This window comes from Anthonomus grandis, chromosome 8, assembly GCF_022605725.1.
Source record: "Anthonomus grandis grandis chromosome 8, icAntGran1.3, whole genome shotgun sequence".
Lineage (NCBI taxonomy): Eukaryota > Metazoa > Arthropoda > Insecta > Coleoptera > Curculionidae > Anthonomus > Anthonomus grandis.
Window position 1 is genome coordinate 9,943,291 of NC_065553.1, and position 18,467 is coordinate 9,961,757.

Sequence of the window (18,467 nt, forward strand, 5' to 3'; positions counted from 1 at the left end):
GCAGTGGCGTAGATTATTATTTTTTAATATTTACTGTTTTTGAGTTATAAGCCAAACTTATGTTTTTTTAATGGAACACCCTGTATATATATGCACTAATAAATTTGTCTTCTTTTTACCTTTTCAAAAATATATAATGGTATGCACTTTTTTTTAAGAAACATACAAATAAATGACAATTTTCTAAAATTAAGGACATAAATTTATTAGTAGGCCATGAATAATAATAACAAAGATAAAACTTAGACAAATCACTAACAAAGAATTGGATTCATTGCAAATACATTGGATGCAATCAAAATATATCTAATGAGACAAAAGCATATTATTAAAAAAAATACACTACAACAGTATAGCTCCAATTTTTACAACATAAGCTTGTTTTGTAGCATAAAGCAACAAAACATACAAAACAAAAACTCAACTGTATTTAACAAAAAGAAAAAAAAAATTAAAGGTAATGTTCAAAATAATGACCATTCTCTCAAATGCAAAATTGGCACATTTTTGTGATTCTTTCAATGGCATTAAATAGAACCATTGGTCTCCTTCGCAGATTTTGAAAGGCTAAATTAATTGCCTCTCGAAGTTCGGCAATTCCATCATAACGTGTTTTATACACTTCATTTTGTAGATACCCCCATAAAAAAAAATACAAAATTGAAAGATCTGGTGATCGTGGGGGCCATCTTACAGATCCATTGGTACCTATCCATCTTTGCGGAAAATTATTCTCAAGAAATTCCCTTACTAGCCTTGAATTATGACTAGGAGCACCATCTTGTTGTAAGTAAATTGCATTATATTGTGCTAGCGGAATATTTTCTAGCAGTTCAGGAATAACCTCCTCAAGGATCTCTAGGTATCTAAGTGCTGTAAGACCTCCTTCAAAAATCCGATAAACTATTTTTCTGCCTAAAATAAAACAACACACTCCAACTCCAAAACGTCCCTGTTGTGCCCTTTCGAACAATAAATACTGATTTTATGTTTTCCAATTCCTAGTATTGTGACGATTCAAAATGCCCGCACTTGAAAAAAAACATTCATCTGACCAAATAACAAGTCTGCCGAACAAATCATTAGCTTCGATTTGTTGTAGATACCACCGGCAAAACAGTGCTCGGCGCTCAGCATCGCCAGCATGCAACTGTTGCACAATACTAAATTTATACGGATGATACTTGTATTTTTTTAGGATCCTTTGAGCATTAGTTTTTGACACACCAATATCTTTCTCAATTTTTCTGCATGAGGACGAAGGTGTTGCTTCAATATATCCCAAAACATCTATTTCTTTTCTTTCCCTATTCCCCTTGTTATAGGTTTTCGGACGCGGGCGAACAAAGGTTCCGTGTTCAACTAAATTTGCTTTTAAGCGAGCAAATATCTCAATAAAGGGTTGTCGCCTCTCTGGATATCTAACAAACACAAACTTATAATCGTAATTTAAATTTTAGTACCCATTATCGCTTACTTACCTTTGAAAATATAACGCCGAAGCTTCTTCAGAATTTTCGTTACTTTGTATAAAACATACCAACATATCATATTTTTCGTAATTTTCATACGCTGCCATTTTTCAAAGAATTTATTGAATAAAGAAAAAAACAAATACTTACAATATAAATATTTGACATTTAGTTGACTTTTGTTTTGTTATCAACAAGAGTCATGGCCTACTAATAAATTTATCTCCTTAATCTTAGAAAATTGTCATTTATTTGTATGTTTCTTAAAAAAAAAGTGCATACCATTATATATTTTTGAAAAGGTAAAAAGAAGACAAATTTATTAGTGCATATATATACAGGGTGTTCCATTAAAAAAAACATAAGTTTGGCCTATAACTCAAAAACAGTAAATATTAAAAAAAAAAAATCTACGCCACTGCATTCTACGGAAAAAAATCTATAAAACTGTTTTTTTACATATTCGATAAGTTAAAGAATAACCGAAATAGAAGGGGGAGTTCCAAAATGTCGAATTTTCAAAAATGGCCTATATCTTAAAAACTAAGAGGGCTCTGGAATTTTTGTTAACGACATCGTTATTTTCACGAAAAAGTAGCACACTGTCGCGAAAACCGCATCACGCTAACATTAAAAATAACGAAGATACCCCGCAAAAGTACCCAAGATGGGACACCCTGTACTTTGAAAAAATTAAATAAACAGATATTTTAAGGGTACACACCAAAAATTGATTTTTTTCGAAATTGAGCTTTGTACCAGCGGCTTGCTCCCATCACCTCCATTATGAAAACACTGGGTCATGACGGGATTCGAGCAGAACCAACCACTTGTTTTTGAGAACAAAAATGGGCTCTAAAAACGCGATATCTCGGCTAATATGAGAGCTACAAAACCGTTGGAATTTTTCCAAAGTGCCCATAGAAGCCGAGATATCGACCTCCAAAGTTTGAGATTTTTAATTTTTCGGGTACATCTCCCCGTAACGATTTTTTTACCAAAAATTGATTGAATTGAAAAAATTGATGTTTTCTCCTTACCGATTATCAGCTAAACCTATTCATATCGGTAACCAGGACCTTTTTCTTGAATATTTTAAAGTCGAAATTATACCCATTTGTAGTTACGTCATCCAGGTGAGAAAAAACGTATGGCGTAGATACTTTTGTTAATCAATATTAGGTTAGAAACTTTACCATCGCCTTCAGAAATTAATAGTCGTCTCCTATGTATTTTTATACGTTCAGGAATTAACAAATTATTTATTTTAGCAGCATATTATTATATTTTTATATTCGTGTATATACTTTCATTTCCAAAAAATTTAAAAAAATCTTGTAGTATTTATTGTATTATTAACAAACTTAACAATTAACAAATATTATTATAATTAATCATAAATAATGGGACATAAACAACAAGTCCGAAACGAAATTGCACTTCAAATTGAGAATGTGATAGAGCGAGCCGCAGATGCAACAAAATTGGGCACAACAACGATCGCAAATATAAAGAAGAATGGGATAAAATCAAATCAGGATTACGCTGCTCATATATTTTCCAAGCAAAAGACCGCAATTCAAATACTGACAATTTAATTTACTTGTTCATGAAAAAAATGCTGCTTGAAGGAATATGTTAACACATTAAAATGAAAATACCATTCCAAAAAATAAAACATAAAAACTCAAAAAAAAACAGGGCATATTGCATTACCAAGTTAATGAAATTGCAACGATATGATTGAATACTTAAACGACGATCATAAAATAAAATGTGCTAGAACAAAAAAAGCTTAATCAATCTCGTCAGTATTGTCAGAGTCAGAACTGAAATCAGAGATATTGTCTTCGTCAGTCGTAATCACAAGTGGCAGAATGTCATAGGCATCACACACTTGTATGCCTCCCAAGCCTTTTCAATTACCTTTTCTGTATGAAAAACATATTTTTGCCAATGATCTATAGAAATTTCGTTTATTACGCTTTCCCATGTAATCAGAACTTCTGAAGGTGACCCCTTAAAATTGGAAATATATTCATCATATTTTCGTTTACATTCCGACCATACCATTTCAATTGAATTAAACTGGCAATGATATGGTGGCAGTCGCAAAATTTTGTGTCCTAAAGGTTTAACATATTCATCAAGGAAGTACTTTTTTCACTAGGGCAGTTTCTGCGTGCAATACTCCATATTTTATCTTTCATGGCTTTTTCTGGAAAGCCAATATTCTTTTTCTTCAACCATTCGGTCAGTCTCTGCTTTGTCCACGATTTTCTCGGGATTTCTTCTAATAAACCAGAATGGTAACTTGCATTGTCCATGATTATAAATGACTTTGGGGGAAGATTTGGAACCAGCTGAGTTTTAAACCAGTTTTCGAAGTTTTTCCTGTTCATATTGTCATGATAATCTCCCGTCTTTAATCCACTCTTGAATATTAAATTTGCACCCTTGATGAAGCCATCTTTGGTTCCGGCGTGGACCACGATATAACGATGACCTTAAAAGATAATTCAATTCTCTTCTTTTAGAAATAATTCTTTCAGAACATAAATTTAATATAATTAATAAGTAATGTTCCATGCACATACGAGTAGTGTATGGAGTTTAATTCCCTCATATTGTCTTAGAGAGAAATTATATGAAACTATGAAACAGATGAAATTGTGAAGTTAGAGGGCCCTTACAAGGGCAATAGTTTTTATTCAAGAAAAAATCTAAAAAGATAACCAGATAATTTTTACCTTCACTGTTTTTCCTTGAATCCGTGTGCTTGGTGTCATCTTGCCAGCTACTACGAAATGATCCCTTGCTAAAAATCCATGTCTCGTCAATGAAAACTGGAGTAAAACCTTCCGGACCTACATTTCTATTTTTGATATACTCCCTTAAAAAAATGATTCTTTTATGAACAATATTTGGCAAGTCCATCAAACATTTTCTGTTATTTTATTTTTTTCCACTTGAAGTCTATACTATTGATCCATCTTCTTAAGGAGTCAATGGAAAACTCAAAATATTCAATTTCTGAACTTTTCTCTTATTGTTGCCAATATTACATATTCTTTCTGGCGTACATAGAATAAATTGTGTCCCGAATTCTATGTTTCAAATATGTTGTAATTTTTGTTTTTGCTGTCTTTTGCTTGGAAGATAGACGGACTGCGTAATCCTGATCTGATTTTATCCCGCATTCTTCTTTATATTTGCGATCGTTGTTGTGCTCAATTTTGTTGCATCTGCGGCTCGCTGTATCACATTCTCAATTTGAAGTGCAATTCCGTTTCGGACTTGTTCCTTTTCCAGTTGAAAAAAAGCCAATATATTTAAAATCATCAGCTGCGATTGATCATTATACATATTATATCTTTTTTTAGGGATTATCTAACACTTTTCGAAATAACTTTCAAGAACAAGTTGACAAACCAATATTTTTGATTGACAGTGACGGATATTTCACATAACCTAGTATATAAAAGATAAATAATCATCAGACACCATTTTTTTTCAAAAGTTTGTTGTCGCCGCTGTTTGGAATATGCTAAACAAAGATAAACAAAAATGACGTCATTACAAATGGGTATAATTTCGACTTTAATAGTCTTGTAATTTGCGATTGTTGAAGCGTTCTTTCTTAGATGATAGACTGACCTGGGGGTTACCAAGTTGTTTGGAATGTACTCCAGTTAGCAAATATATTTTGATTTTCTATTTTTAAAATAACCAAGTTTGCAAAAGTGCTGACTTAATTTAAGAGAAAAAAACTTGTGTGTTTTCGTTTTTAGCTCTTCCAACGTTTTATTTTATTTAGGATTTTTGTTTCTTTTTTAGGTCACAATGTCCCGTATAACAAGGATAATTTACATTACAGCTTTGACACTGGCAGTGACGCTTCATCAGACAACTTCAACCATCGAGAGTTCATCTGAAAACCAAGATAATTTTGATTTTCCCGCTTGCTCAAAGGAACAAAAAGAAATGATGCCTAGTTGTGGAAATGGAAGGTAAGTGTAATAGGCGAAAAGCGAAAAAACAATATTTTATACTAACTAATTTTTAATGTGTCATATCATTTTTTACGCCGTCAAAGAATAATATCATGCACGTTTAAAATAAACCGCATCGAGCAGTATGATTTGTCTTATCGGTTTTGTAAGTAAAAAAAGAACAACACGCGCATATTAATAATAGTTTTAGATAATGGTTTATTTACTTCTTATAAGTTCATACGGTTGGGGTAGAGTATAATTTGATAATACAAATTAAATACGTAAATTTTTTTACAGAAAATCATAAGTCTTTCCAAAGTTCACCAGCTATAGTTATATGTTTTGTACTTTGAGTTGAAAATATTAGTTTTAGAGTTTATTTGGTTAATGATTGAAACTTGCAAGAAGAAGTGAATATACAAATACATTTTTCTTTTATATATATATAATGCTTTTTAAGTTTCATCATGTATTTGTCCTAAATCAGATTGGAAATAAAATTAATAATTATGGAATATTACTATGCAGTAGAAATTTAGGTAAGTGAATTTTTAAAATTGATTGTGCATACATTTTGCAGTCTTTTTGTAAACTTTTTATCGTTACATTCACCTTATAGAAATCTTTAACAAATACAATTTTACGTTTTTCTTTACATCAATAATTGACGTATTTTTTAACATATTTTATTTATATTACAACGTATCCGGAACTTATATTTACATACGAAATGCGTGATATTATTTTATTCTTATTTAATTCCTAATATCTGCGTGATATTAGAAAACCTGTAATATTAAAATCTTTTAAAAGAATTAAGAAACCCATTGGTTTTACTCTTTACACTTCATTTATTTCCATATAAGTTTATGAACAAAAACTAGTGGTTTTTTATAATATTCAACTAAAAGTATAGTATAATTACATATTTATAATTCAAACTTCGCGCTAACTGTCAGTCACTAAATTGGGGTATTGACAGTATTGAGAGACAGAGAGATGAAGGAACCGATATACCTCTAAAACTCAATACTGATAATGTCCCAGGCAGTGTGAGCAAATTTTGAAGTCAAACAAAAACAATATCAAACATATTATCGTAAATTTGGCATAAGTCCATCTCACAGTAGAAAACTCGCCAATGCTCATGAGTGATTGTATGACATTCTATTGGCTGGTCATACCCATTAGCCATCATCTATGTGTTTTGCATGCAAAAAATCGTAAGTTTAACTGTAGGTGGATTTTTCTAAAATTTATTATGCCTAAATACCATAAAAGGAATTGATTTGATAATATTTCAAAGTAGGAATCCATATTTCATTAATTTATTTATCAAATTAGGCGAAAGGTATATTTATTTATTTACTTTTATTTAAGCCCTTATTTACAACAGGCAACTTGCCCAATAATAGAAAATTGTTTGAAAATTGGTTACAAAAATATTGAAACTAAACTTAACAAAGAAGATATTTCTTCTTAGACGCAATAGATGTAGATTAAAGCGGCAGAATAGTTTGCACTTGTCAAAAACCCCATACAGGATATATACCATTAAGTCTATATCATATAAGTACTTAGCAAATCTGCGCTGATCAAACAGACTCAATCAAATCAATGTGGCACTGCCAAATTGGATTCCACACTATGCAGCTATATTCCAATTTTGACCTGACAAAGCAACTAAAGAGCAATTTAGACTAAGAGTTTTCAGTAACGCTCTGAAATGTTTTAATTATAAACCCAAGTTTCTTCATGGCTGACATTACAACACTATTAAAATGTGGTATGAAGGTAAATTCGGAATCGAGGGTAATACTAAGATCAGTAGTCTGCTCTAGATGGTATTGTGGATAGAGTAGTTGTAAGGTAAAAGGGATCACTGATCTTGAATAAGTGATCACTCAACATTTCTTCGCATTAAGCCTCAGCCTGTTAAGAGCACGCCAAGTCTTCAATAAATCAAGCGAAATCTGTGTCTATAGCAGTTTAGGGAGCTAAGCAAATCCTTGTTATACAAAATAAATAACGGAGGAGATAAAGGATCTAAAGCCCTCGTACTGCACAAACTTAAAGTACAAAATAAAGCAAATTAATTAGCCTGGATGAAAATAGCGATATAGTTTATTCAACAAAATATAGTGATCAATCTTGTCAAAACTTTTTTGAAAATCGGGATATATATAACATCAACCTGAGACTAGACAGAAGTGAATTGACAAATGGGCATCAATGGACTAGAAATGCAAAACGAATTAGTAATACACGATCGGTTTTGCTAATATGATCTCTTTGCCTTAAAAGAAAATCTCATATTCATTTTTTTTCTAAGCTATTTTAATGAATACAGATCTGATTATCGTACACTTATAGAAGCAGCTAACCAACAATATTTCTATAATAGAATTGAAGCTTCTTCTGACAGACAGAGAGAGTTTTGACGAACTGTTAATAAGCCTAAGGGTGTGGAATTTGTTAGGAATGATTCGGTTTCTAAGTTGACCGCTTAATACGTATTATTGTAATATAGCTAAAAATTTGTCTAGCACATACGGTGTGACACAAATTTTGAATAGTTTTTGACTCTTTGATATGTCGCTCAGGCATTCTTCTTTTCAGAGGTCGAGGTAGAGGGTAGTACAATGAGAAAATCTCTAACCAGATAATCGTAAGTACTGGTGCACCTTAAGGTTCAGTTCTAGGGCCTATTTTATTTTTGTTGTATATCAATGACATTATGGATCAAAATATTTCTGGAAAGTTTGTTATGCTTGCAGATGATGATGACTATCTTATGGAATAATAGAGATCAGAAGATTTTGATGGAGTATTATATTTTGATTAATAACTGTGACTTACCGCTAAGTAAAAATTGGTGTGTATAATAAACTTAGTTTCAATATTTCCAAAACGAACATCGTGTATTTTAAGTGCACTCCAATTCCGGTTTATCCAGAAAATTAAACTTTAATCAAAAGTAAGTTGCAAGGTATACAAATTGATAATGAATTAAAATTTGAACATCATATTCCATTTCTTTATAAAAAACTGTCATCCAACCCCTTCGTTTACAATATAAAATGTTATAGAACAATAAAGCATATTTGATTTAATTTTTGTTTTTATTTAAAATTATAGAACTCCTATAAATTATGTCGCCCCTTTGCTAATTGATTCAATCGATTTTTCTGTACATGCGCCGTGTACAATCTCTTATAATAAAACTATTCCGTGGCCACATTAAGATCGATCCTGCACAACCAGTCCTACTGATTCCACACATTCTCTTCGATTCGTGGGAACTGCGAAATCGTCCATTTTCTTTTGAGACTTTGTATGATTTGTACCTTGTTATCATTTTTCTCATTATTTTCGAGAGCCATGGCTGCCAACAAGGAGAGAACTTTCATCATGGTCAAGCCCGACGGTGTCCAAAGGGGCCTTGTTGGAAAAATCATCAAGCGATTCGAGCAGAAGGGCTTTAAATTGGTCGCCATGAAGTTCATGTGGGTAAGTATTAGAAAAAAACGCGAAATTGCACTAGAAGGTCATAGTATAACGATAAATACGTAGTTACGGAGCTTAATACAAAGCGTAGTTAATAACGTTAAGTGATTCCTATAAAGTGCAAAGTCAAATCTCATTGTTAAAATCTTCCATGCAGGTCTGCTGTTATAACCTCCAATTTGGTTAGTTATATCATGTTTTACCGGCGTGGCAATGACCTTGCCTGAGAAAGAATATGGATTATTTAGTTACTGTTATCTTAATCATTTGCTAAATTCCTCCTAATGAATTTTGTAACCAGTAAAGGTTAACCAGTATCGTCAAGCAAAATCATGGAAGCATTGGTATAAAAACACAACAATTATTACCAAAAGTATAGAATACAAGTACTGTATGTACTTGTATTCTATAGAATCTAGTGTAGAACCATTTATATATATTTAAAAATATAATGTACAGGTCTTGAAATGTATCCTATCATAAACTAAATCAATGTTCTAATTCTGTATTGCAATGCTGTTCTAATTTTTTGTAATTTTCTAGGTACAATAATTACAAGCAATCTCTTGACATGAATAGAAATTTAAAAAACTATTGATTTATAAGGATTTTTTATTTTATTTCAAATCTCAGATTAGTACTAGAAATCATGTCATACTTAGACTTATCTACCTTGTCTAGTATGTCTTCCCAGGGCCTTAATTTTTAAAATTATTTTTAAGGGTATATTTAAATTTTTATTTAAGTTTATTTAAACATCAAACAAAGTATTTTACTTCAACTCTACAATTATTTTTCACATTTCAATGTCTAGGTATATTTTTTCTCTCAGTTAACACAGATGCTTGGAAATCATGGTATTTGAGTAAATAAACATTAGACAAAACAAAATAAAACTTAGATATCAATAATACTTGCATTGTATTACCAATTAAGTGTGAAAAGTTATTTATTGGAAAAATGAGGTTAGTTCTGCTATGAGTCCATTAATTGTACCAGGTACAAAGGTAGGTTGCACCTAATGTACTCCCTGTATATCTCCATCTGTATATCAAAAACAATGGTCATAGGCATTATTTTTCAAAATTTCAAATCCTGTATTGACTGTGCTAGAAATCATGTCATAGCTATTCACCTTTGCAACATATTAAATAGTATTGAAACAATTTCTTAAGTCACAGGTCTCTTCTTTTTACAGAGGATCTGATGATCCCTAGTATGGGTGAAACATGTGTAATCCTTTACTTTTATTCTAATAAATTTGAGACCTGTTACTTAGAGTTTGTTTCATTAGTATTTAATGTAAGCCAGTCTCTGAGAAAAGATCAATATTTTCAAAATGCAAGTTTTAAAAAAACTTTTTGATTAGGTCATGTTGACTTTTTATAAGTACATTTATATCTCTCTAATCAAAATCTCTGCACATATGTTCACAAGAGTTTAAAATACATCTAAACACTATACTCATGGTCACCTTAATTACTTTTACAGTAGGTATCTTCAACTTGCTATATGTTCAAACAAATTAGCCAGTGGAATTCTTGTCTCTTTCCCAATGTTCATTTTTCTTTTCCCATTTAATTTTTTCCAACATTAGGTTAATATTTAGTTTATTAACAAATACTTTGTATTTAATGTTATTTCTTCATTGTTTCCTGATTTTATAATAATTAAGAGTAATTTTTTAATGTAATTTTCATGTTTTAAAATAGATAAAAATGGAAAAAATATGAAAATAACTAAAATTATTGGAAGGTAATCTTTTAATCTCCAATTAATAAAAATGGTGATAGAACTGATGTTTATAATTATAGGTGTGTGTATTCAGTCTGTAGTTCCTAAGCTGTTTAAACAGGTTGTTTTTTATGCAATTTTCATGGCACAGTAGGCAATTGCTTAGTGATCATGAGCATCATTTTTTTAGGGTAGATCTACAGTGACTAACTTGTTGACTATCAGTATAATTTGATCAGTGCTCTTGAAAAGTCTGGACCAGTGAATAGTGTGTATACATACTTCTCAAAGGGTTGGTCATGATCATCTGGTTAAGACTGGTTGAATTATTATCCTAACTGGAATCAGGTTAAATAATTATATTTCTAATTTTATTGAAGTATCTTCAGATGTGTAGGGTTTGCATATTGACCTTGTCTTTTTGCTGGTGATTTTAAACTGTCCCCCTCCCATCATTTGACGCTGAGTTACTTTAAATTGTATTGCTGAGTGGTGTAATAGCAATAGTCTAGAACTGAATGAAAAGAAGTGTGTACATATTTTGATTGGTCATTCTAATAAAATTATTAATTCTCAATACACAATCAACAATAATGAACTTGCCGAAGTCTAGAAATGCCTTACTAGTCTTAACTAACTAACATAACTCTAACTAGTCTTAAAATCAGATGGCATAGTTCTGATGTTTTAACATTTTATAAGATCTTGAATGATTTATATAATTGTCCTACTATCTTCAAAGCAATTCCTTTTTAATACCTGTCAAAGAAGGACCACTCCCCTCTGTTTGGATCCATTTTCCAGTGGCTTACTGCCATTCAGATAAAAAGTTGTCAATCTTAGACTTACATTAGGTACATTCTTTACACTTTGTACAGTGTATTTATGTGTAAAGTTTTTAGCTTAATGGTTATTTATGGTTAATATGTTAATGGTTATTTATTGTGATTTAGGCTTCTGAGGTTTTATATTGATATATATATTTTTTTAATTCTATTATTTTTGTAAATTGGCTCTGCCATACACTTAAATATATAAATAAAAATAAATCCTTATTTCCCTGATGGAAAACACTTATGTAATAACAAGTATTCTGAATGCAAAATAAATAAGGGCTTAATGCCTGTAGTAGGTAAGCAATTTTTTTTATGTTTACTTATTTAAGTTTTGAAAAAATTTTAGGCCTCTGAAGAGCTCCTGAAACAACACTACTCAGACCTGTCCAGCCGTCCATTTTTCCCCGGTCTAGTTAAATACATGTCTTCTGGCCCTGTTGTGCCCATGGTCTGGGAGGGTCTGAATGTAGTAAAAACTGGCCGTGTACTTTTGGGTGCTACCAACCCAGCTGACAGTGCTCCAGGAACCATCAGAGGAGACCTCTGTGTCCAAGTAATGAAATACAATTTAAAAATTTTTGAGCAGTATGTAAAGCTGGTTTTTTTTGTAGGTTGGCAGAAACATTATCCATGGATCTGATGCAGTAGAATCAGCTAACAAAGAAATCAGCCTCTGGTTCAATGAAAAGGAATTAGTCAACTGGCAACCAGTCTCCCAACCCTGGGTCTATGAAGATTAGATTAAACAAATTACAAATCATATTTCAGTTTTAAGTCTCAAAAGAAATTAATTTATAGATTGCTATACTGCTTTTATTTTTTTAGACTTCAGAAATACTGTGTCTATTATTTTCTTGAAAATGGTGCCTTTTTAAAAGGAAAATGCAAGATAATAAATCACGTTCACCACCTTTGTAATCTGTATTTTAATTCGGTTTTTACTTATACTTGTGGGCTCCAGATATTTTGGATATTATTTTGATTTAAATTAGGGTGTTTATTTATATTAATTTGTAAGTGACAAGCACAAAAGTGTATGGCTTTTAATTTAATAGTGCTGAAGTATTGGAAGGTTTGAACTAATATGCAATATGATCCAATATTAAGAAATATATATTTGAGAGTGAAATGCAACTGGGAATGAATAGAGCATTCATGAAAAATGTTATTATTGAGTTTAGGGGCAAGGACCAACAGCTTTTAGAGATAATTGGTCCAGGGTCTCCTACGGATCGATTGTTTGGCATTACTTTATAGAACAAATCTCACTTTAATACTGTCTTGTGTAAAAAAGTGGTCTGAAAACAATATTAGTGATTCTCCAACATACTTTTAAATTAAATCGATTGAGGATTAAAGTGTAAAATGTTATTTCTTTAAAAGCTTTTAATATGGAACATTCACACTAAGTCACCTATCTAATTTTAACAGACCTTATGCTTTGTTATTCTCAAATAAAAAAACTTCAATGTCTTAAGTCAAAACCAAACTCATTTAATAGAGAAAAAAATGAAAACTCTAAGTCTCAGTCTCAAAATATCTTTTTAATTAATTAGGTAACATGTTTTGCTAATATAGCATCATCAGACCTTATAGCTAGGTGACCTCTAGCTCATAGAGGTCATCTAGCTATAAGGTCTGATGATGCTTATATTTTGAGACTGAGACTTTTAATTTTTTTCCCTAGTTACATAGGTCTCTTTGAGATAATGGATGTGTTCTTTCAAACTCATTTAATGTCCGTGTTGAGAATTTCTGTTCAAAAGCATAAAAAAATCTAGGGGTTAATTTTTCGCATTGCAAAAGGATTTACTAACAATTGATCACCCAAAATGTAAACTTTAGTTAAGTAAAAGTTGCAAAAATTTTTTAGCAAGAGCTTTAGATTGGGCACTTTTTGTTGAAATCTAATGAGGTCTGCTATCTACTATGATTTCGATATTTTTAACCTAGTTATTAAACATTGTATGAAGTAAAATTTTATAAGTTTATTTTTGTTCCTACCATAAAGAGTTTATATCAGAATTATTCAAAAATATTGCTTTTTATACATTATTAAATAAATGTCCTAAGCCCATGTATTATAAAAATAGATATTGTCTATAAATGGATGTAATCTGTTATTCAATAAGAAATTATAATATTGCTTCATGGACATACTATTGGAAAATGTGTTGACCATAATAAAATATGCACATTTTTTAGTGATATATAGGTAAATATATTTCGGATTGAGTGAATAACTATGTAACTTTAATTAATTAACCAACAAGAAATTCTGCAGGGGGTTTTGATTACATTTTTACTAACTGTAAGGATGATATAATTTGAAAAAGATTATTAAAAGATAAAATAATGTGAGAAGGAAGACCTAACTAGAAACATTAATAAATAAAACTAACCAACCAAGGACAGTTGGTTACAAGTCTAAAAAAAACTATAAGCTTAAAAATCTATTTTCATATAATTTCCACAATGAAATATAGAATTGCTCCAATTTGCTCAAAATTGGTTTTTTATGTTAAACTTTCCTCTTTGATAATCAAGTAGAACAAAGAAAATCATGGAAAGCTTTATAATTTCAGTTCTATTAATTAGGTTTTAACATAACAAATATGAAATTTGAGTATCTCAAATGTTGGTCCTTAAAATGCATGGAATATGGACACCTGAAAGATTTATGATTTTGAATAGACAGATGAACTGTGAAGTTAAAACCCGTAACAAGTTATACATTTTTGTAATGTATATATGTGTGTGTGCAAAAGTGAATGTTGTGTATTATTGAATAGAAAATGCATATTTATTTGTAACCATATTTAAATTTTTAATGAATTTCTCACTTATTTGAACATTTTATCACTTTTTTTTTCTAAAACTAAGGGCTCAATATTGACCTCTCTATAGAAATCATCCAGCTTTTGTTCCCATCTTTTTTCAAAATATATATTCAACAAAAATTCTGCATTAGTCCCAGTCCTAATAGCCCAAGGTAAATAATGCTTCAAATAAAGATTTCTGTGATTAGTTTTAAGCCTCACAGGCCCAAAAATGGCTCCACTAATACACATTGGCAGTTTAAACTGTAGAGCTTCGACCCATTTAACAGTGACCTCACCCAACATATTGGTGGGCATTTGTAATATTGTGTGAATCAAATCGTGGACTTCTCGATACCTTTGGATAACATATGCCAATTCAATATCATCGATAAATTGAACAGTCATTCGACTGTCAGGGGTTACCTGATTAACTTCTAAGAATCTATAGTAAGCATATCCCAAGGTATCATGCGGTAAGTTTTGTAAATAATTTAAGTTCACCGTTTTAGTATTTATTCTAGGTTGTTCTTTTAGTATTTGAATTCCCTCCTTTGATTGTTCCATTTGTTTTTTCATATATTTTAGTGCTCCTTCCCCAGTGGTTTCACCTAAGCAGGCAATCATGTCTCCACGATGGGGATTTATTATGGACAAAGCAGCTGAACCCACCGTTAAGACTGATCTTTGCCAAAAATTAGTTGGGCAATGATGTTCTGCGAAATCATGTTGAAATGAGTTAGTTGCCTCAGGGATTGCAGTTGATAAACATTTTAAATCAGTGAGTTTTAAGTTACGCAGCAGTGTTGTTGAAGATTTATTAATCAAATTTCTTCTTAGCATCATCTAAATTATTATTTTTTTATTGCTGGTTATACTATTTATAAAAAAGGTAAATCAAAAACATAACCCACTAAAATATAGACATAACCAAGAAGACTGGAGGGAGGAGAGATCCGGGAACACTGTCTTCGAACATATAAAGGGATCGTAAGTCAGGCAACGCCCGCGAAAAACTGGTGATCAATTTGAACAATCAATGCTATTAATTTGAACACTTACAGTAACTCTTTTTCGAATCTCTTTTGTAATTTCTTTTAATAAATATATTTTGAGACCGCATTTTTACTCCTAATGCAAATTGGCCTGACTTATGCTGATCCCTGCATTATAGAGGAGAGGGGACACATTTCTTCTAATCGCTGTTTCTTCGGATGTTATACCCTGTACTTAATATAACTATGGTGCCTATAAATAACTATGATATTCAAAAAGCACCAGCAGGAAATTGTAGGAGGCAGTTCATTTGGAACTTGTCGTTGCATACACCCTTCGGTTGCCCATTCCACATTCAGAGCAAGTGAGAAGTTGTTTTATTTACATGGGTAAAAAAAATGATCAATCACCTTCCTCTTCGTTTAAGAAAACTTTTCAACAACTCTTACAAAGTTTAACTGATTTAGATTTAATAAGGTTTTGTCAATTACTCTGTTTGGGACAATACAGCTACTTTTTGAATTTGAATTTTGAATACCCTAATCTCTGCAGTTTGATACCAATACAGCAACGCGCGACGCGAGAGTTAGTCGAAAGCATTTTCTTTAGTAGTTTAGTCAATAAAACATCAATAAATCAACATTCGTATAAGAAAGAAGAGAGCCTCGCACGTGCCCACAGCGTTCTAAAATCCAAATTGCGTCTCTTTAGCCTGTTCCTCTGATGTATTTGAGAGTGTGGACAAAGCAGAAAAACACCTTGAGGAGTTACGACATCGGGCTTATCATTTGGTGGTCGTTGCATCAAGAAGCATTGTGCTCTTTTGGCAGAGCGATGAACGTCGACCTCAGCCAGTCAGTGTTGTTATTTTCTCAGTATCATATAATGAGTTGAACAACGATGTGAGAAGTTAGGCCCCTATCATCTGCAACAATACGTATTTTTATGGTTTCCGTGTAAATATTTTCTGGTCCTACAGCCTTGTAATTTTTCTGAAGTTTTATAGTACGTCTAACTTACGTATAACTCCTTCTATCGTGCCAATAGGGTTAGATCTCTAGGTGGTTGATGGGGTCTTGTGCCATTAAAAAAGGTTTCAACATACCAGGGCGGGTCAATAAGTCCGTGACTTTTTAAATTTCCCGCCCTTTAATGGAAATGGCAACTCTGCTCCTGTCAACAGAGAACTGTCAGTTGACCCCTGTCAAACTTTGAACAAGCTGCGTCATTTAGTTTGTGTTTAACAACTGTTGATAGCAGACTATCACTCGTTTTGAGAAGAAAATGGAACAAAGTGAATTTCGTGTGCTCATTAAGCATTATTTTTTACGGAAAAAAACCATCACTCATAATCATAATCATAATTTTTATTGATGCCAGTAATATACATTTTACACAAGTCAAAAAATACATAGGTAAAGTCAAAACAGACTACTTAACAGTACTAACACTAAGAACATTAAATTAAAATTCGACTATAACTAAAACAATAAATGATGTTATAAAAACACAGTAAAATCACCTTAAAATATGTGGTTTAAAAACTCCTCTAATGAATAAAAAGCATTCACTAATAAAACTTTTTTGATTTTTGTTTTAAAACTGTTTAGAGGTAAGTATTTTATTTCAGAGGGAAGAGCATTAAATAATTTTATTCCCCAAAAGCCCGGTCCATCCCGACACCTTCCCAGACGGCAGTAAGGAGGTACAAAGTCAGTTCTATGGCGAGTATTATAGCCATGTATATCTTGGTGAGTAGTAAAAGACTGAGTATTACGTTTAACGTACAGAAGGTTTTCCAAAATGTACACTGAGGGCAGGGTGAGAATGACAAGTTGTTTAAAGGCTGCCTTGCAGTCCTCCCTATATGCAAGACCAGCTAGTACCCTTATCACCCTTCTCTGTATACCGAACACACGTTTGGTATCGGATGCATGTCCCCAGGCTAGAATACTATATGACAAGTGTGAATGGAAAACACCAAAGTATGCAGTTCTCAGAACTGCTGCTGAGACCCTATCACTGAGCCCTCTTATTAGATAGGCAGCTTTGTTTAGCTTTAAAGTCAGTTGGTTGATGTGATGACCCCAATGTAAACGTTGGTCTAGTGTGACTCCTAGGAATTTAGCTGTGTCAGCAGACTCCACCTGCCCAAGTTCCCTCATAGAGAAAATGATTTTAAGTGTCTTATCTGAGTTCATGAGAAGCCGATTGCTGCAGAACCAGCTTTCAACTCCTTCCCGCGCCACCAGGGATCCCTTCAGGGAAGCACCCAGAGTGTCAGCCCGAAAGGATACTGTGGTGTCATCGGCAAAGAGGGTAAATTTTGCATATTCACTAATTAGTGGAAGATCATTGATATATATTAAAAAAAGAATGGGTCCCAGAATTGACCCCTGAGGCACACCCATTGTAATATCGCCTATTGCCGACGCCACCCCAGCAAAACTCACAGACTGACACCTGCCCTCAAGGTAAGATTTCATTAGTTGAATGCTTGATGGATTAAAATTATAGGCTTTGAGCTTTCCAAGAAGAATCACATGGTCGACGCAATCAAAAGCTTTACTCAGGTCGCAGCAAAGAACTGTGTCATATTGAAAATTTTAAAAACCTTCAAGAATATCTGAAACCAAATCAAACTCAAACCAAGGCTAAGCTTGATAAATATTATGGGGACTCTGCACCATCCATTTCCACGGTAAAGAAGTGGTTTACTGAATTTCGATGTGGCCGTACAAGCACGGAAGATGCCGAACGTTCTGGACGCCCAGTCGAGGTTTCTACATCCAAAACAATCGAAAAAATTCACGATATGGTTTTAGCCGATCGGAGATTGAAAGTGAGAGAGATTGTGGAAGCCATAGGCATCTCACATGGTTCAGTAGGTTCAATTTTGAATGATCATTTGGGTATGAGAAAGCTTTCCGCACGATGGGTGTCGCGTTTGCTCACAATCGACCACAAACGCAACCGTGTGACAATTTCCCAGGAGTGTTTGGCGTTATTCAATCGCAATATGGACGAATTTTTGCATCGTTTCGTCACCGTGGACGCAACGTGGATCCACCACAACACGCCGGAGACCAAACAGCAGTCAAAACAGTG

At 32.5% G+C, this 18,467-nt stretch overlaps 3 protein-coding genes across 6 annotated transcripts in view; 1 reads left to right on the plus strand and 2 right to left on the minus strand.

Moving 5' to 3' along the window:
- The window catches only part of LOC126739100 (uncharacterized), a 232,541-nt gene that overhangs the window by 41,447 nt on the left and 172,627 nt on the right, over positions 1–18,467 (minus strand). The window contains exon 7 of one of the 2 annotated variants that reach the window (XR_007661551.1): positions 723–732. The exons of the other annotated variant lie outside the window; for it this stretch is intronic. The gene's annotated coding sequence lies outside the window, so the exon portion shown is untranslated. Of the gene's footprint in view, positions 1–722; positions 733–18,467 lie in introns of those variants that run through there. 2 annotated transcript variants of the gene reach the window in all.
- On the plus strand, positions 5,333–12,462 carry LOC126739105 (nucleoside diphosphate kinase). Of its 3 annotated transcripts, none has more exons than XM_050444634.1 (4): positions 5,333–5,482; positions 8,845–8,977; positions 11,891–12,097; positions 12,156–12,462. In XM_050444634.1, exons 1-4 carry the CDS (start codon positions 5,457–5,459, stop codon positions 12,282–12,284), a joined length of 495 nt encoding a protein of 164 aa, XP_050300591.1. In that variant the 5' UTR covers positions 5,333–5,456; the 3' UTR covers positions 12,285–12,462. The 3 variants fall into 3 exon arrangements, with proteins under 3 accessions (XP_050300591.1, XP_050300592.1, XP_050300593.1); XM_050444635.1 differs by lacking the exon at positions 5,333–5,482 and adding an exon at positions 5,855–6,006 and having other exon boundaries at positions 8,847–8,977; XM_050444636.1 differs by lacking the exon at positions 5,333–5,482 and having other exon boundaries at positions 8,746–8,977.
- On the minus strand, positions 14,347–15,284 carry LOC126739104 (ubiquinone biosynthesis protein COQ4 homolog, mitochondrial). Its single transcript, XM_050444633.1, has one exon. It carries the CDS (start codon positions 15,207–15,209, stop codon positions 14,388–14,390), a length of 822 nt encoding a protein of 273 aa, XP_050300590.1. The 5' UTR covers positions 15,210–15,284; the 3' UTR covers positions 14,347–14,387.

Coding starts and splice junctions, on each gene's coding strand:
- LOC126739105 (XM_050444635.1), top strand. CDS start 5,916: ATGCTTTTTAAGTTTCATCATGTATTTGTCCTAAATCAGATTGGAAAT. Junction 6,007..8,846: donor ACTATGCAGTAGAAATTTAG/GTAAGTGAATTT, acceptor TATTTTCGAGAG/CCATGGCTGCCAACAAGGAG. Junction 8,978..11,890: donor TCGCCATGAAGTTCATGTGG/GTAAGTATTAGA, acceptor AAAAAATTTTAG/GCCTCTGAAGAGCTCCTGAA.
- LOC126739104 (XM_050444633.1), bottom strand. CDS start 15,209: ATGATGCTAAGAAGAAATTTGATTAATAAATCTTCAACAACACTGCTG.